This window comes from Python bivittatus, unplaced genomic scaffold, assembly GCF_059951505.1.
Source record: "Python bivittatus isolate LINGU-HERP-01145 unplaced genomic scaffold, Pbiv_v1 ctg000610_np1212, whole genome shotgun sequence".
Taxonomy (NCBI): Eukaryota; Metazoa; Chordata; class Lepidosauria; order Squamata; family Pythonidae; genus Python; species Python bivittatus.
In genome coordinates, this window is record NW_028277088.1 from 29,734,659 (window position 1) to 29,755,296 (window position 20,638).

General features: G+C 37.8%; 1 protein-coding gene across 4 annotated transcripts; it reads right to left on the reverse strand.

The window, feature by feature from the left end:
- Positions 1-1,002: 1,002 nt before the first annotated feature.
- Positions 1,003-20,399, reverse strand: TMEM196 (transmembrane protein 196). 4 transcript variants are annotated; one of them, XM_025165941.2, is made up of 6 exons: positions 19,835-20,399; positions 7,474-7,530; positions 5,854-6,108; positions 4,935-5,008; positions 2,535-2,613; positions 1,003-1,674 (listed from the first exon to the last, which is right to left on the reverse strand). In XM_025165941.2, exons 1-6 carry the CDS (start codon positions 19,985-19,987, stop codon positions 1,612-1,614), a joined length of 681 nt encoding a protein of 226 aa, XP_025021709.1. In that variant the 5' UTR covers positions 19,988-20,399; the 3' UTR covers positions 1,003-1,611. The 4 variants fall into 4 exon arrangements, with proteins under 4 accessions (XP_025021709.1, XP_025021705.1, XP_088006802.1 ...); XM_025165937.2 differs by having other exon boundaries at positions 2,535-2,616; XM_088150676.1 differs by having other exon boundaries at positions 1,003-2,613.
- Between the last annotated feature and the right edge of the window lie 239 nt (positions 20,400-20,638).

Sequence of the window (20,638 nt, forward strand, 5' to 3'; positions counted from 1 at the left end):
TTTGTTTATGGGCTTTCAGAGTGCTCACTGTAGGAAATAGATATACTATGGCTTGGATTGTGGGGGATAAGACAAGATATGGCCACAGAAAGAACAAAAAGTGAAATTCTAAATTCTACCTCCCAACACCTACAAGTCTGGTTACTGAAGACCAGCCTTGCTAGATCCTTGTTAGGTTAACCATATTACTCTTAGCTCTCTTTGGAACTGTACAGTGCAAAGGTGGATTTCACAAATTCATCTTATACATTTTACTGGAAGCAGGACATGGGGCACTCCATTATATATCAGCATAAATATACCACATCCTATAGAAGCTCTTTCCATACCCAGGATGTGTTGACCACCATTCCAATAGGAAGCTTTACCTCAGGGGACAAAACAGAAACTTTCTTGACCCTAGTTTCTCTAGTTGGCACCTTGGACAGCCTTACCAACGGGTCTGGGTTCAGGCAAAAACTTTATATCATCCTTCTTTTGCATATATGCGTCAGCAGTGTTCTTAGGATAAATATATCTAGTAATTTAAGTAAAGACATCTTGCTGCTTATATTGTTTCTTAATGCAATGTACGTATGTTAGATTTTAAACAAAGAAAAACTATTTGAACCATATATTTTTGTTTGTACGAGGAAATCTGTAATTTATAAGAAGTTCCATGCTTCTGTGTATCTACTCTTTGTATGACTATGGTGATTGGTGGGTACCTCAGTTGACTATGCAAGGGAATAGTATTGTACAGGATGGAATATATTATGCTTATTTCTAATGCATTATATTGGTGACAAATGTTCATTTGCTAAGGGATGCAAATTCAGTAAAGCGACAACAATATATGAGCTGTGATTAAATAAAGAGGATTTGAATGTTTTCTGAGCACTTGCCTTAAACTTGCTTGAGAGTTACAACTCACCCTTGTTCTGGTGTCTCCCTTGGATTTGTAGATCATTGTAAAAATTGTTCTAGGATGATTAAAAGAAATAATCCAATCCTTATGTTTCATTTTATTTCACATCTTTTATGAACAAATTATGAAATATACTTCATAAATTGGAAATATTTACAGTTTCTTTACAGCAAGGCATTATTTGACCTCATAGCATTCTTAAATCATCCTGTCTTTCAAAACACAGACACCAGTGCAGGTGCAGTATGCTCATAATTCATTCATTCGACTCTGCATAGGAAAGACAACATTTTCAAGTCCAGATTCTCTTCCTGTTAGCGTGCAATCCATTATTTAAACCCTCTTATCTTTTTTATAGCCGTGGGACTTTTTTCCAAATCAAGAAGTCATTCCTAAAGAAAGTCTGAGCAAAGTCTGAAAAGTCTGCTTCATATATTATCACAGCCATTAAAATTACTCAGACAAAAAAAAATTAGATGTGGTAATACTTCTCTTCAAAATGTGCAATTATATATCTTCTGTTAATGGGAACCAAAGCAAACCTCGGAAAGAAAATGTGACTGTGCTGTTGTTGTTTTGAAATTGTGAAATTATTGCAAGTAAGAGCCATAATATTTTAGGACCTTCTCTCCAAGCTGTGGGCTTCTTGATTTTCCCTTGAAGAAAATCCTAACTGTAGTTGTTCTTTAAACGTTGTAAATCTTTTAGTATGCTCTTCCATTGTAAATTAGATGTGGTCCTCCGTTACACATGTTATCGGCCATTTCCTGAAATGGGTAGTCAGAATCAGTTACACTACAATAACCTAGCACGGATTTAAGCAATGCACCTTTTGTAGCTTACATCTGGCCCATGTTAGCACCCTTTCAAGGATCATTTCCCACAAAAGAATGAGTCCATAAGTAAATTGATACACAATGAGATAAATTGGGCCTAATCATATTATGGGGAAAGCCTTGGCACTATTCAGCCCAAAGGTCTCAGGCTGCTTACACTAGCCAATGTTAAATTAGTTATAGCATATATATCCATAATATGATGTGATGTAACAAAAGTATGAGAGATTAGTGACAGACATGCTTCAGCCAGAAAATTATAAAGTATGCACAGGCAGAGCAGAATCTTTTTCACAAACTGACCTTAGCCATTCTAGCACATACACAAAATATTAAAATGAAGCCATCCTTGATAGCCTGCAGGAGTCATTGAAGTAAAATAGGCTAACTGAGCTTCAAACTCATCCATCCATTGTGGCATTTGTAGTTTTTCTTTGTATCCCTGTGTTACCTCTCACTTCAGCTTTTATTTGTGTTTCATCTTCTTTTCAAAGTGGGCCCGACCAGATCTGGATCTTGAATCCTTCCTGGTGGGATCCCTTTTCTGGCTGTATTACACTTCCCCACAACAATAGGGCCCCTGTTCTTCATACAGCGACCAATATTCCTAGGTAGCAGCAAATATAGGAAAATCTTTTTTCTGTGAAAAGCAGCATCTCAAATGATTGCCATAAGCCATTTTTTTCCTACACGTTTATCCCATCTCCACCTTTACTTTAACCTAAGGAAGATATGGACCACATGTTCATTGACAAAAGAGATGGTGTTAGAACATTCTCCACAGTCCATACCTTGGACTCAGCTGGGATTTCCAGATAGGGTGCCAGATAATGTTGACTGAGGTGGGGGTGTGGTGATGTAGACACCTGTCTGCTGGGAAACAGAGTGAGATGTATAAATTCACATTCCTTTAGCTTTTAAGCAGCCAATGGATGAGGGTAATGCAAGTCAGTCTCATAAAATAAATTGAGCCTTGAAAGAAAGTTCAGGACTCACCCAAGTCACTGTCTCAACTTTATAAAATGGGGAATAATGGAGCTTGTTTACCCGAGGAGTCTCAGCCCTACAAGGTAGCCCAGACTGAGAAGCCAATGCCATAGGACTACTTTTATTGTAACAACTATAGTAACAGAAACTTGCAAGTCTGAATGTGCTTTCCCCTCTCTCCCTTTATCTTCGTGTGAATTAGGGAAAAGCTGTCTGAGACATTTTCTTTCTCACTTTCTTGGCCCAGGCTCAGGCCTCTTTTATCTGATTGTTGCTCCTATCCTTCAAGGCCATTCCCTCTTCCCTCTACAGTAGTGAGAAGAAATGGTTTATCAGTGGCTAGGAATGTGGGGTTATTTGTCTCATTTCCATTGCCATTTATAAGGCATTACGGAATTTTAGTTGTATTTCTCTGGACACATATTTGGGCCATTTCCAAATTATAGAATTTTTGCTGGGAGTTGTGAAAACTGTCACCTTCATAGTGAACCACAAGAAAAATGCCCAGATATTTGAAAATGCTGTCTCCTTTTACAAATGTCTTCTACCTGAAATCTATCTACCTGTGTGTGTGTGTGTGTGTGTGTACACATGACTAAAACTCTCATTGTGTTTATCTGTTTGTACCCTCATGTTAGCCCAAACAGTGCATTATACTGCAACAATTTTTGAATCAAGGTACCTAAAATTCGCTAACTTAAAAAATGTATAAAAAATCTGTGTGATGGACTGGAATGGAGGAAGGGGGGTGAAAACGGTGCTCTCGTCTCCAGAGCAACGCTCTGGAGATAAGCGGAGAAAGCTGGCACATCCCTAAACATTCCAGAAGAGAGTAGAGACTTGTGCCTGGGAACTGCTAATCAGTCTGAGAAGATTCTGTAAACAGGTGCTGGCAAATAAACCTTGCTGATTGAACCTGCATGGTCTCCAGGAGTTCTTTGGACCAGGCCTGACATCAATCTTCTCAAACTGACTAGCGGTTCCCAGGCACAACTCTCTACTATCTTCTGGAATGTTTAGGGATGCGCCAGCTTTCTCCGCTTATCTCCAGAGCGTTGCTCTGGAGACGAGAGCACCGTTTTCACCCCCCTTCCTCCATTCCAGTCCACCACAATCTGGGACCCATGACTCCTGTGGAACTGAAATTTCCACGAGGTTTAGCCCAGTTTTATTCACAAAGTTGTGGTCATTGCAGCATAACCATGGTCCCGTGATCATGATTTTCAACACTCCCTGCCAGCTTCCCACAAGCAAACCCAATAGAGAAGCCAGCAGGAAGTCAGAAGTCACTCCTGCTTCTATTACTTTTTTGCTTGCCCACGGTCATTCTGTTTATCTGTTTAGGTAAGTAAATATTGACTTATTATTGAAGTTTGTTTGCCTGTACAATTATTTGTCTATTTATGATATATACTCTTCTTAGATGATCACGTGACAGTCCAGCATTGGGGTAAAAAAATATGGTCAGCCTAAACTGTAACATCATTCTGATCACATCAGACTGCACTACCTTTCTCTCAAAGGATGACCCAATGGGCCACAGGTTGTCTAGTATATATAAAAGCTGGGTGACCCTGGGCCAGTCATTCTCTCTCAGCCCTAGGAAGAAGGCAATGGCAAGCCAATTCTGAAATCTTGCCAAGAAAACTTCAGGGACTAGTCCAGGCAATTGCTAGGAGTCAACATGGGCTAATTCAAGCAGGACAATAACTATGTAAACAAGCTCCTAATAACCTACCTCGTAGTGGTAGTTTTGTCATTTTTATCTACTAGCGAACAAGTCCCAGCTTTTTGGCTTGACTGCTTACCTATATTAAATTGGACGAATTTACTCCTAAATTATTATTAATACTGACTACTGATAACCAATTCCTTAACATTTTTTCCTATTTGTGAAATCGGCATAGTAATTATGTGTGTGTGTGTGTGTGCATATACAAACACAAACACACACATACATATACACACAGACACATCAACTATTTGTATGCTCATTGTTTTGGGTGACACACCTCCAACTCTAGCATTATCCTACATAGCTTTTAATGAAGCCTTTTCTACAGTATGAATGAAGATTTCTGGGAATGATCATCCACTGAATTAAGATTTTACTTAAAAAGCACCAAGTCAGATTGGTTTATGTGTTTCTCTTAAAAACAAGATTTCTAAATAAATGCATTGTAATTCCCTAGAATTCAGCATACCTTGGAGGTAACTCTGGTGTTGGGGGTATCACTGGGCAGCTGGGCAGTTCGGTTATTTCAATACCCCTCAATCTCTAATACAAAATAACAATTATAAATAAAGCACGATCATTTCCATAGATATTGGTGCATATCAGTACTAGATAGACAAAGCTGTACTTCCTGTACAATGTAATCTTCCCTACTGGCTCTTCAGATCCTCTACCCCTTTTTCCTGAATATCTCATGCTTGAACAGTCTGTCTTGAAAAGTCTGTCTGTCATACACAACGTCCCGATAAAACCCAAGGGAAAAAATAGGAATCTGAAATCTCTGCTAAGGTTAAGAGTTGAAAAATTGAGTCCCACCTGGTTACATTTTTTACAAAATAGCTCTTTACCCTTAGCTACACTAAAGGTAGATTGCCCAATCCTGCCCCAGTACTGATCAGGAGACACATCATTGTTTGCTCTCCCACCAGCAATCCAAAGTGGTACAATCCAACAACATGTTCATTGTATGTAGCTGCAGATTGTGTTGCTTGTCCTCCTACATGATATTAATCTTTGGTAAGCCCCAGCTTTACTGACTACAAAATATATTTTCATGCAGGAAGGGGAACAGATATACAATTACGCAGCCATTAGCTTATTTAGGCCAAGGAGTTCTATATTTAGTGCAAAGCATTGTATACGTTATACAATGGAACAATGTAGTTAATGGACGCATTTTATTGAAATGAGAGTACTGGAAAGGCTGGAATATCTAAACATAACTTTCTATATTGGAACATAGCTGATACTACAGACATATATCATTTCCCAGTGAGTTATAAAACTGATAGAATTTTCTTGCATTGTTGATTGTGTGCATTAGAAAACAAATTGGTTTTTTTTTAAAAAAAACAGACTGTAACAAATCAGAAGGCATGCCAACTTACTTTCTCGGCCATTTCATGAGAGTGATGTAATGAATGTTCTCTTTCTGAAAACATTCTTCTTTGTTCATAGCTGGCTAGTCGGCAAGTTAGCCATGAAGAAAGAGTACAGCCACCAATTCCAATGCATGCGAGGGACATAGAGGTAAGGTGTAATGGATAGTGAGTTGAGGATTTCTTCGTTAGGGCTCGAAGAAACTGGAAGTTTAATATTCCTCCAATTAGCCCGCAGATACAGCAAGCAGAGAAAAGTATCATCTGATAGGAGACAAAAACTCACATTATTGTGAGACGATCAGATGGAGGAAGCAACTGAGATGTGTATTCATTTGAATTCCCCCCCCCAAATTACTTAACTAAACAACTTGACAAAAATACATATGAACAATGAGAGTGGTCGCTGTAAACATTCCATTAACTGCTCTACTTTACCTAAGTTTACTATATTTCTCTTGTTTCAGCTAAAGAAATGAAAATTGAGTGACATGGTTTTAACCCTGACCTAGAAAACATGGGCTGATTAAAGCATGTCCTTCCCGTTATGGCATCGTTTTCATATTCCATTCAGTGTTTTATTGGTAGACGAGAATTGTTATTTGGAAACATCATAACATGAAAAACATGTATACATTTTTTACATGAGCCATGATAGTGAAATGAGTAGTTTTAGTCAACCATATCCCATGCCAGGAACTGTGCTGTTCAATACCAGTAAGTCTCAGGCAAATAGTATATTGGAGTATTTAACTGAACAGCAATTTGGAGAGGATCCCACCACACCAAAGCAACCAAAAGCTAAGCATATCTGAAAGATTTTCTGTTCTGAACTGCCTGAAGAGGAAGAAGAAAAAAATGGGGAATATATCTTTCCTTTTGTCTGGCCCCTTCTACCCACTGCAGTGTCTTATTCTTTTTTTCACCGTTTGCTTAAATCTTATCAGTAACATCGGCTGGCCATATGGAATTGTAGCGGTTAAAGTGAGATTAATCAGAGAAGCTGAATAAATCCACCAGCAGCTTGTTAGGCTTGCTAAAATCTCTTGAATAGGCCCGTTTCGTTAACAGCCCTACTGAAAGATTTGCTGTTGTATGAGCTAGCAGTGGAGACCTGCAGGATGATGAATAAGGACAAAGGAGGGTAAGAATTCCCTTTTCTACCTCTCCCTCAGTCAACCTCGACATTGAATTGTTGCATTTCCTTTATTTCTTATTTCAACCACTATCTAGTTGACGTGAGTATATAATATAAGCAGTTTTACTTACTCGGGAAATTTCATAGCTTCAATAAGTCTGTCTTTGCATCTAAGAAATTCATGAGAACTAGGTCAGTGTATCTGTGTACCTCACAATCCAGAAACACTGAATGAGTCAGTCCACAGTGTTTCCTATCAGTTGAAGGCTATAACAAAGTTATGTCAAGAACAGTCCAGACTGAGTAATTTGTTTTATCCAATGGCTGTAATCTCTGTGGACATTTCATTAGATGAAAACATATCTAATTTTTGTGAGGGTTCTTTCTGAGCCTGATGGCAGAAATGAAGAAAGAACATATAAAGAGTCCAAGATATGCACAGCTTACATTTCATTTATGAATACTTGTGAAAAGTTTAGCAAAACACTTACAATAAGTCCTGACTTTTTTTTGGCACAGAATATTCCGCATACTCCACAAAGCAAAAACTGTAATGAGAAGAAAAGCACATTTGATATTTTTATGGTCTAGGACAATAGCTGAATCCCTGCTATATTTTAAGTACATAAACAGTAACAGAATATCATTATTCCAACTGAGGTTACATGTAGATTGTAATTTCCCTCTGTCAAGAACAAATTTCGCCAAAGCTATGTATAGTTAGAGGTATTATTTCTAGTGTTATTTTCAAGGTCAAATACTGCTTGCTTCTGAGCAGGATCCCTCTGTTCTAAACTATATGCTATAATATGTATATTAGGTATATTACCCAGATTTGGGTTTTTTTACTTCTGTACAATAATTTACAGCCATTCTGTGATTGTTATCAAAACAGTAAAGTAAAGCATTCTCTTTTCTCTTATCAAATCAGACTTGGCAAAGTAACCTATTAGTAAGAATATTCATGATGGTAATGTGACAAAGCAAATAAAATAAATAAAAATTAAAAAAAAAAACAAATACTACAAGTTAGGGGTGTCTACAGGGTATGATCAAAAAGTCAAGATGGAAATGCAGTCAAAACTCCAAACAAAATCTGCCTAACAATTACTCATTCCTCAAAAAATCTTCAGAGGGGCTAGGGGATTTTTGAAAATGTACAACAGGGCTGAGAAATCTCTTTAAATCTTGTTTAAAGACTTTAAAAAATGCTATACCTGGAAATTGCCTTGCTAAAGTATATGGTAGATCAAAGCAGATTTTTGAGAATACACATATCCCAATTTTTAAGTAAATGAACATAGATTTCACTCCAGGCTTGGCTTTCTTTGACAGCTCATTAATATATTTTAAAAAATCAAACAAATCCATTTTTATCCCTATCTTTCCAAGAAAATGTAGTTTGTTCTGTTGGCAAATCTCATTCATCCCAGACTCTCTTTGATGATTATATATTCTGTTCAGTTTTGCATATTCATGCCTAGAGTCATTTGTTTAGTGAGATGGGCAGCATATATAAATTTGAAAAATAAACAAATAAATAAATGTTTCAGCTACAGACGTGGATGCTAGTCAGGGTCAAGCCCTTATTCCCAGCAATTCATTAAGCAACACTGTAATTTAGCAATGTAAGTTAGCAAATTCCTTCGCAATGAAGCAAAGGTGAATATATGGTTAACTTCTGAATCAGTGATAAGAGATTGAAAGCCACTCTCAATCATGTGATCTATTATGGTCTCCTAAACATGATAATTGCTCAGTTATCCCCATGTAGCCATGACAAAATGTTTCTGCCAAATTCTCTTTCTCCCTATGTATGAAAGTCTGTCTTTATATATGTGTTTGCACATTCCCTGTGCTTAAATAACTGCGAAAAGTAATATTTGATTGTATGTGTTTACACATACATAGTTTTATTACTGAAAAGGAAGGATCTAAACAAAAATACCAAAAAAAAAAGTCTTGGCTTTTGCTTCCAAATGTTAAGCACTGCAGCTATTGATTGCTTGGTGAATTTAAGAATTTTGTTCAAATTCATTATCAGGTAAATTCAGAATCAGTAGGGGTATGCAAAACATTTTAAATTCAGAACAGTTGTTAAGATTTTAAATAGGTTGTTCAACTGTTCTGGAAGTATTCTGAGCTTAAAACTTCCCATTTTAAGCTCAAAAATTTCTTCTGAAACATAACTTATTTTAAGCTTAAAGCACTTCTAGATTGATTTTCAAAAAATTCAAACTCAAAAAAACTATTTTGAGCTTGAATAGTGTGATCTCAGTTTCAAATTTGAAACCCCTAACATACATAATTTCAGCCGATTATTTTTAAGAAACATCTGAAGCAGTTTTCTGCTCAAAAAGTTTTTCTAAGAACTTTAATCCATTCTTCATCCAACAGTAGGCTCAATAAAGTACTTTCTTTGTTCTCTGAGGACAGATCAAGCCTAAAATTAATTAATTAATTGCATTTATATCCTGCAATAATCAAATATTACTGTTGGCAGTTATTTAAGCACAGGGAATGTGCAAGCTATAAAGGCTTTAATTATGGTCACACCCATTCACATACACCTGTGTGCATGTGCACACAAACTCATACACATGCACACAGCTGCACACACCCCAGTTCTTGGTAGAAAACTATCTAATGCCAATAATAATGTACATAATATATGATGTATATAAATGTATATAAATAGTGAGGGGGGAGGGTCTCCTTGCCTCTGCAAAGTTTAGTATTAGGCCATTTCTATGGGGCATGGAAAAAGTATAACAGTAATATAACATGGGATGCTCATTTCATTCATTAAATGGGGTTGACTGCTAAGACCATGAAATATTGGTTCGTAGTTACTTTCAAAAAAGTTGAAACTAGCCCTAGTGACCTGAAATCTAACTGTTTGAAGGTCTGCCTGTCCTTCGGCCACATGAATTTCCCATCAATGTGATCTTTCTTTGAATGTCTTTTTCTGGAATCCCTAACTTTAAGGATTATTTATTTATTTTTATTTATTTATTATTAAATTTATATACTGCCCATCTCCCCCAGCTGCTGGAAAAGGCCTTTTCTGACTGTATTCACCTGATGTTGTCTTTGATACTTATTCATACAGTGAAATATATGTTACCTACACACAAGAAGCTAGGCAGATCATCATCATCATCTTCTTCATCTTTATCATCATCATCATCATCATCATCATCATCTCACAATTAAAATTCCACCTGTACTGTATGCCTAAATAGGGTCTTCACACCAAATACTGCAGAACAGCTCCACTACTTAAAGTGGGCAATTCTAGTTTTGGGGAGTCAAGGTGCTACAAAGTGAGGAGACTCCTAACAAGAAGGCAACAGCTATCCTGCATCCAACATCTCCTGGAGGATGGGTATACACAGTGCTCCCCTTGTGTATGTATTGTGTGTGTGTGCATGTGCCTTCAAGTCAGTGTTGACTCTTGGCCACTGCCTGGATAGGTCCTTGCAATTTTCTTGGCTGGGCAGATTCCACCTGGTGAAGATGATGAGCACCCAGACCTTTATGTAGGATCCAGCTCCTTGAATTGGGCCCAGAATCCTAACAGAAACCAATGTAGCTTCTACAGTACAGATGTTACTCTACTAAATCAGCAGGCAGCCACATTCTGTGCTATTTATAGCTTCCAGATCATCTTCAAGGCTGCTCCATGTAGAAGAATTTAAACCTAGTCAAACTAGAAGATAAAAGGACATGATTCACTTTCTTTAGTGTTCCTGGTCTAGGAGAGGTTGCACCTACCAGACCAGGCAAAGCTGGCTAAAGGCTCTCCAGGCAACTTGTCAAGTCTTCTGCCACATTTTCTGATAGCCTGATGTAGATATATATAATTTGGTATCATCAGCATATGGGTGACATCTCACCCCAAGCCAATGAGTGATTTCTCCCAGTGGCTTCTTGTAGATGTTAAATAAAATAGGTAAGAAGGCCGACTTGATACCACACACTGAAAGATCCATGGGGGTCAAACTCTACTCCCCCATCAACACAGATGGGGAAGGAGAACCACTCAATCAGAAAGGAATGGAATTACTGTAGAACATTTTCCTTAATCTCCAACTGCACACATGATCCAAAAGGATACTAAGATCAATGGTATCAAATGCCATTAGAAACCTGAAAGAAACAAAACAAAAGGGGTGCACCACCACAGGTCATGCACAAGTACCATCAATGCCTTTTCTGCCCCACACTCAGGCCTGAAGCCCAATTGGAAGAGATAGTCCATTTCATCTAGAGCCCTCTGTAGTTCCCACCCACCCCGTTCCCTTTTGCTTTCTCTCTGGGAAAGGATCTGGCTTATCTCCATCAAGGTCATCTTTACTCTCTACAGTTTGGTAGCAGTGGGTTGATGTACAGCAATATCCCCAGTTCATCCCTAGCACCTAACATCACATAACACCTCAGAACTGGCTTTCTGTAGAATAATACATCCGACAACCATCAACCCACTATCATTACCACCCATTACCACCCTTAGTGCTGAAGGTACTGATTCACCCAAACCCCAGCTGGGTATGACTCGAACAGAGGAACTCTCTATCCTTGCCTAGTCAGGTCTTAAGGATACATGCCAAGACCATTCCTCTACACTAAGACATGGAGGAACAGTGTCTTATTACAAGTGAAGCTGGTGTTCATCGTGGGCTGAAGGCTTCCACAATCTAGCATCCAGAGGTTGGGGCTTGGAATGGGGGCTGGAAGAGAGGATTGGAGCCAAATTTCCTATCCCCCTTCCTTTTAATGGTCTCCCCCAATTCCCATTATGCCTTCCTATGTCCATCACTACTATAGTCCTTTCCCTACAATAGTTCTCTCCCTGTCATTCCCCTAGCCTCTCCCAACTTTCATTCCTATCACTCTTCCTAGTAGGCCCAAAGGGGTCTCTCTGTCTACCTGGAAGCTACTCCAGAAGAATGGCCCTAAGTCACCCTTTCTGTGCATCCTTACATATACGTATACTGACTCCTGAATCTCAGCTTCCATGTTCTCTTACTTCAGAGAGCTAGGGTAATCTTTTTTTCATCAGAATGAGTACTAGTAGACATTGATGGACTATGTGCAAAATGCAGGTGGGATGAAGCTTACATGGGGATTTGAAGATTAGATTAGAAATGTAATGGGATATATTAGAGAAAGAATTATTCTTATTTAATGTATTAAAAACTAGCACTTATGATAGCCTTATTATTTCTAAGACCAGAGATAGACTGGAAGTTATCTATTTTTCATACCTTTTCTTCTTTTACTTTACTTCACCTTTTCTTTTCTATTTCTAACTTTTAAATATGTATCTTTAAAATTTCAATAAAATATTATAAAAAGAATACTAGTAGAAAAAAATTGCCTGGCACTAAATGGTTTAAAGAAAGCAATACCAAAAATGGAAGAATTGTTTTAATCATGAAATTTGTAGTTTAGAATCTAACTCAAGATGGAGATTGCAGACTAAATGCACTAGTCATTAGTGGGTGTTGCAACCAGGTGTCCAGGTATTCATGTAAATTGAGAATTAAAAAAAAAATACTGAGGTTTAATGTGAGAGTCAACATGAGGGTGGAAATCCAAGTCCTCTTTTAAATATAACTATAGAATCATAGATTTGGAAAAAGTCATTTAGCCACTAGGTCCCATAACCTACTCAGGGCAGGAATCCAGATTAAAGCATTCCCAATAGGCAACTGGTTAAATTTATATTTGAATACATCCAGTGAAAAAGAGGAGACCATAGTTTCTCTACATATTTGGTTCCACTTTTAAACTGCTGTCACTGTTAGGAAGGGTTATTTTTCTAACATTCAATCAGAAACTAATTTTCTGTAAGTTAAATCCATTATAACATGTCCTACACTCTGGGTTGTCAGAGAACAGATCTCAATGTTCTTCTTCTTTCAAATATTTTAAAACTATATCATATCCTACCTTTGATCTTCTCTGGCATAAACATGCCCAGTTCTCTCAGTCTTTCATTACAAAATCTCATTACTACTCTCCTGGCCATCTTCATTGCCCCTCTCTTTATCTGAATCCTTAAAGAGTTGCATTCAGAACTTAACACAATATTCAGGTGTCAGCTGATCAGCATAATGGAAACATCCCATCCCATGATTTCAAAACTCTATTCTGTTGTTGCAGCCTAAAATTGCTTTTGCCTTTGGCAGCCACATCAGACTGCTGACTCATACTCAGTTTGTAATCAGCCGCTATTCCAGTATCTTTTCCATAAATATTATTGTGAAGCTAGGGATCCCACATCCTGTACTAGATGTCAGCCCTGAATTAAGTAAAATAAAGAAGAGCATGCATAAAACAGCTTCTAAACCCCGCAAAGTAATTACAATATCTATCTTAAATTAGAAAATGGTCCTCTAGAGCCCAGGAATCTTTGTGTGGAAAATTAAACACCAGAGAGATAAACCTATTTATAACTACTATTATGTCATAAATTCATTGCTAGTTAACTCTTGCAGTTCAGGCATTTTAACAAAAGTATTCTTTATTTTTTATTAATCTTTGTTTCAGGGTGTGTGAAATAACTAGCTGTGGGTATGCTGTCATCTTAACAGTGAATGCCTGGGTATTCAACACACTCCAATGATTGGTTGTGCTGTTTCTATGGAGAACTAACTCATTCTATTTGAGTGGTGATTTCAAAAATTGAGAGGTATTTGTATTCAACTCAAGAGACTAATTACAGCTCACTTTGTATGGCTACAACAAACAAATAAGACATTCAGAAGCCGAGAGCAAACAAAACAATGTCCAATGTTACATTCCCAAATACCAGAGTTCCATGTTTTGATATTTAATCTACTCCAATAACTGAGACAGCAGGCAATGATGAGGCTTTCCACATAGATTTGAATAATGGAATGATTGACCTTAGTTGCCATATGATTAAATTCCTTTTTCTATAAATCAATAGAATCATCCCGAATTTGGGATTTATAAAATTAGATGACTAAGTGTCTTCTAGAATAATAGTCTTTCTCTCTTTTTTGATATACTAACAATCAGTAGGGTTTCACAAAGCTAAATGGATGCTTCACTTTGATGATTTGTGCAAAGCATCTCCTTGAAGCTGCTTTGCAAAACATTGTGCCCCCCCCTTCTAAAAACTACTATGTACTGTAAGGCCTCATCTGGAAGCTCCAATCATGTTATTCAACATTTCCAGCTTCTTCTGTGCAACACATGTGCAGAAGCCTCTTTCAACTGCTACAACTGCTACATGAGGCTTCACAATGCAGAACGCTTTGATAAGGCAAATCATGTCACCTCCATATCCTGAGGTGAATTACATTGCGCACTGCAAAGTGCTTTGTCAAAGCAAGATAATTTACCTTGCATACCTTACAACTGAATATCATTTCACATTTCAAAATAAATGTAAAAGGATATTATGAGATATTAGATCATTCAGTGCTTATATTCGGAGATATTAGATTGGTCTGTGTTCACAATCTACATAAATGTATCTGAATTTGATCTTTTAGTGCAAATCTATGCATACTTATCCAGAATTCAGCCTTCACTTTAATGGAACTTTTTTCAACATACAGTGGCATATAATTGTAGCCTAAATGACTGTTTTCTCTTATGAAACATAGAAGGTAGAGTAATAATACCCAGTAGCGTACATGTTTTGCACACCTGAGTTAATATTGCTTAACACATCTTGAAAAGAAGAGCTGAGGACACCTTTCTGTAAGGCTTTACAGACAAATAATTCTGAATTAAGATTGCCCAGGGTGTAGACAATCTCACATGTTTCTAAAATGTTGCATAGATTCAGACTAAGGAAAATATCAGCATTAAATAGTTGTTGTCTTAGAAAGCCAACAAGCGTCAAGGATTTTCCAGATGTTGTGGCCTATTCACATCGAGTCATGAGAACTGAAATCTGAGACATCTGGAACTTGGTTGTAGAACATCCCAATTATCAAGGCATGCTCCTCCATCAAACTAGAGCGATTTTGATTGGGATAGTACAAAGTTTACTCCTGAGCCTTCCGTTCCTCATCAAATTTACTAAATACTTGGATTAAGAGGTAGAGCGTATAATTGTCAAATTTACATGACCAATTTGGGTGCAATAATTCACTCTCTAAAAGACAGAGATATAATTAAAAATTATCTGAAAATTACAGAATGGAATGTTTTACAACAAAAATGCCAAATTATCTGAAAATTACAGAATGCCAAATTCTCCATCTAAGAAAAAAAAATCAGATGTACAGGTATAGGATGGGGTAAATCTGGCTTGTAATAGCACTTGAGGGAAATATCTCAGAATAGGAGTTGATCTAAACTGAGTATGAGTCAGCAATATGATAAGGCTGCCAAAACGCAAATGGAAGTATAGGCTGTGTCAACAGAAGAAGAGTTTCCAAATCACAGGAAGTAATCATTTCACTTTATTCTGCACAACTAAGACTCCACTCCCAAATGGTGTCTCATTCAAGAACCATATCAAACCGAAGGAAGTTCAAAGACAGGCAACAAAGAAGATTGAGTGATCTAATTCCTATAAAAAGAGATTGAAGGAACTGGCATGTATACTTTGAGAGGACTGAGGGAGGATATCCCAGTAGTCTTCAAATATCTGAAAAGAAGCCGCACAGAAAAAAAAATCTAGCCCTGTCCTCTATCAGCCCAGAATACAGGACATGGATTAATGAATATAACTTACAGAAAAGCAGTTTCCAATGAAATGTTGGTGGGGGAAGGGGGAACCCTTCATAATTGTCAAAGCAATTCTGGAAAATTCCATGGGATCTCCTTCATTGGATGTGTTCAAGCACAGGTTAGTCATCCATTGATTGGGGATGCTTTGATGTGGATTCCAACACTGAGCAGAGGGTTGGACTCAAAAACCTAAAGCCCCTTTCAGTTTTATAATACTTTACACATGTAACCCATGTATAAAAGGAAATGTTTATACTCATGGGGCAACTAAAGGGGCTCCTATTTGACAGCACAAAGTATATTCTGACATAATACATATGTTCACTGCGTGGTTCAAGTGTCACAATATACAAATAATATTTATAAATAAATATATTGTATTTACTAATAACAAAACCCTTGGTTCTTTTACTTTTAGAATGAAGAAGTCTAACGATAGCTCTATTGTCAGTCTGTACAGCAGTCTGAGCATTCACGGAATATGATAGGATCTCTTAACCAGATTTGTTAAGACTTTATTAACTGTATACTATTAGTTTTGGTTGCATAATTAACAGTTTCATTCATTCCAGTGGAACTATTTATGAATATTAATCATTTGAAGAAACAGTTCTGCAGAACTGTGACATCAAAATTAATTAATGAAGGTTCTGAATACATCAATATAGCACTGAGAACTGGAATATCTTCATGCTATATGGTTGCTTTTGTCTATATTATTGTTATCATTGCTAAGAATAATTTTAAAACAGTAAGATAAGTACCAAGCTAAAAAATATCGTCTCTGAGGGATTCTGCCTTGCTTTATCTCTTGTCTTCTGAAATCTTTTTTAATTCACATTGCTTTTTAGCTATCACAAGCGTATTTAGATTCTGAGGTGAGCCTTTTAACCTTTACAGGCTGTGATGATTTATGAAATTGTTATTTTGCATTTTATCATTCTTTTTGGGATGTTGGATTATATCCTGTGGAGTTTGCTAAAACGATTGGTAAGACAGGAAAGGAAAATGCAATGTTTCAATGTAGATAAATAAGAAAACATTTTATATGGTAGCTTCAGAGGATCAGTGTGGTTCTTGAGGAAATAGATGTAATAGAGATATGGGTGATTTCCATCTATGTAAAATAGGGTATTCAGAGTTAAGGTTTCCATAGTAACCATTCCTTTAGCCCCTTAGGTGTGAAACTGGGCTTCTATCTAGCTGTAGCTATTTGAAAACTGAAGTGGGTCAAAGGTCTTTAATAACATCTTCATGTTATGTTATTTTTAGGAAATGAGAGCATGCAAATCAGCTTTCCCCTAATGCTTATTCCCTCAGACTTTTTTATTATTATTATTTTTATCCTGCCTTTTTTCATATACAACTCAAGGCAGCAAACATATCAATAGTCCTTCCTCCTCCTATTTGCTGCACAACAACATCCCTGTGAGGTGAGTTGGGTTGAGAGAGAGGGACTGGCTCCAAGTCACCCAGCTGGTTTTTCATGCCTAAGGTGGGACTAGAACTCACTGCCTCCTGGCTGCTAGGCCAACACCTTAACCACTACACCAAACTGGCTCTCATTAAAAAAAGTTACTCCTGTTTCTGTTTTCTGCCTTATCCTACTTCTGTTACTTGAATCCATCACAGTTAAAATCACAGCACTGGATTTCAAGCCTATTATTTGAATCAAACTTTGACCAAAAGAAATCATTAAACTGAATTGGGGCTTTTTCAGATTAATAAACTGAATTGTTAGACTATAGTCAGTGGATTAAAAGCAGAACTGCACATTGTTCAGTTTTGACTTGACATATTGTTTGAACCTAGCCATTTCGGTTTACAAATTATTTGTTTTGATTTCTGTTTATTTTTTGTATATTCTGTTTATTTTCTGTATATTCTGTTTACAAATTATGGTTTACAGATTAGCATGGTATGAAACCAGCTAAGGGTGTCTTACTCATGAAATCATACAAGCTAAATTACAGCTATAAAATCATTAGCCCTGCACTAGGGCCACAGGAAGTCTGGCTGTTGGCTAGGTTCTCCCTAGCCCTATTCATGTGGAGGTGCTACTTTAACCAATTCTTTTAGAAGCCAGAGATTAGGGGACATTTAGTTATATAAACCAACTCACCATCCTTACTTGCCACAGGGAATTACAAGAACTTTACATCTGCAACAATGCTAAGAGTTCATCTTGAACTTTAGTACAATACAGAAAATGGCAATTTCAAAACTCCTTGATAATGCCAGCTTAGCAGATAAAAGCTGGAGATCCATAAGGAAACCAGTCTTTCTAAATGTGCAGGTCATCTGGTAGTCACACTATTTTTTTTCCCCTTCTTAAGTATATAGTATTCATGGAGAACTAGGTGATTCACAAAAAGCTAGTTTGCAATGGAAATGAATAAGGTTGCAAGAATCCACATTTTGCTCATGTATGAGACATACAATTCTGAACACATGTGTATGCACAGAAACAAGTGATCCAGAGAGGAAAAAAAGTGGAATATATTTCTTAAATGGCATAGTAGCATAATAGCTTTAAAATTAAATCTAATTGATAGGACAATATCAACAGGGCAATATTAATTAATGGGGGGGGGCTTAAGAAAGTAAAGAGAGTGATTATAATTGTGCAATCACAACTGCCATCTTGGCTGCCCTTGCAGGTGACCTGCACACATGCCCACAAATATTTGATACAATCTAAAAATATGAAGATGTGACTCCTAGTTATCGCAACTTTCTGTAGATACTTTTCCTGCTCCACAAAATTGATCTGGCTGTTACTGTTTTCCATTATCATTTAGCATCAGGAATTGTATTTAAATAAAACAACATGCAACTTTTCAGTTTAAAATAAGAGATCATATGCATACAGAAGCATTGCTGCATTATTTTTTCATTCCATCAAACAGGTGGAAATTTACAAATAAATTTGCATCTATTTCCATTTAGTTGTCTTTTTTAATTCAGTTCAAATTATGAAACCTACATAATATCACTTTTTCTTTTGTTCTAGCAAATGAAAACTGAAAATTGTGTAATGCATGTTATGATTCAATAGAAATATAAATAAAAAATAAAATCTTCAATCAGCTTATCCCATGACATCCCTGTAAATTTCAGTTGAAAGTTCCACTGATGTTCCACTGAGAGTGTTTTAATGATTATTGCCATCACTGTAACCTTAAGTAGTACTGGACACTATCTAGAAAATTAAGCATACTTACAGTAAATCCTGCCTTATCCACATGGTTTTTAGTATTAAGTTAAATTTAAAACATCAGTAATATCCATGGAAATTGAATATTCTTGGCTTTCCTTGGCATGCACCTTTTATACCAAGACAAAAACCATTGGAATTTATAGGGTACTTCTACAGAAGGTGTTTAAGACTATGGTTACCTAAGCTTGCGCTTTAAGTGTTCAACTCATGAAATTGAATACAGTGAAACTGAATATAATGTAAACATCAGCATTTTATTTGCCCTTCTTATCAAGAAATTGATCCAGTGATATATGATGCCAGAATGAAAAATGGATACTCCCAAATGTAAAGTTGCCTGTTGAATTGCTAGTGAAATCTTAAGTAGAAGATGTAGGAGTTTTGCCCCAGCACAAGCAAATAATGCAGTGCTTCAAAAATTCCCAGATCCCCCCTTTTTCAAATATATATATATATATATATATATATATATTCACATACAGACATTTATTTACTCTGATTTGAAACTGTTGTATATTTGGAACAAGGTTACCTGGTGTTGTGTGCATAGAGTGTGGTTGGGAAGGGCAGAGTTTTGGCACCCCCTGATTTTCTGGCTGCACCATTCATGGACTCCAGTGTTCTGTGGCTTTGGGGGTGGGGGGAAATCGCTTTCAGTTGGCTTGCTCAAATAAAGTTCGGGTTCTTTTATTCTAAAATGCATTGAAGGAAATGGAGATGCAGTCTGTACCCCTGGATCATGCAGGTCAAAAATACACAAAGCATGCAAGCTAAAGAAAAGCAAAGCGGAAGAGAGAAAGGCGAGATGCGCAAAAGAAGGGGAATTCGAGCGCAGACTGCACATCGGCATTCACCATCAAGAGTTAAAGAGAGTGAAATGGCTAACGTACACACACCCCGCTCCATACCGGAGAAGAGTCTCCCAGCTGAGTTGAACGCTCAGAACCCGCAAGAACGAAGCTGAAGCTGACTGCCCCCACGGCCACGCTGGAGACTCCCAGCCCTATCTCCAGCATGGAAAGCACCAGGAGGCTCCCGATGATCTGGCTGCTGGTGCACATCCTCCCTCGGTCATCCTTCCTACCAGATCAGCTACTAAAACCACACATTCGCCTTCGCCGAGCTGGGGAGACGAGGAATGCTCTCCCCTCCGCTGAAACTTTTTTCTGTTCTTTAGCAACCAGGCATATCCACAGCCCCCAAGGCCAGGGCGCCTCAGGACGGAGCGTGCTTCTCGCCCCAATTCGAGACCCAGTAAAAGAGGTTGTTTGCTTTGCAGCACCGACTCGGACGCTTGGCGCGCGTCGTCTCGATGATGCATCCAGCAGCCTGGTTCTGGACGTATCTTCCCCCCGCCACCTTTTTTCGTCCCGGGCAGAGAGCGGAGACGGCGGAGCGAAGTGCTGGTGCTGCTTCGCGGATCTTGGGCTAATGAAGGCTCCGTGGGGAGCTGTCCGCGGTACTGATCCCTCCTTCCCGAGCCTTCGCAATGAGCGTGCTCTTCAGGCCCTTGTGATCACAGGGTTCTCTTAAGCGAGCTCGATCTCTTGACAGCCCCAGTCAAGCGCTTGTACTTCTTTCTTCTTTCTGCTGATGTTCCAATAAAGTCTCTATATCCCTGAGCCCTGGTGGAGGCAGATTAAATTCAGCACCAGTTCTCTTTAGCACACAGAAAAGGGAGAAAGGGAGAGATGTCAACCTTGCCTGATCAC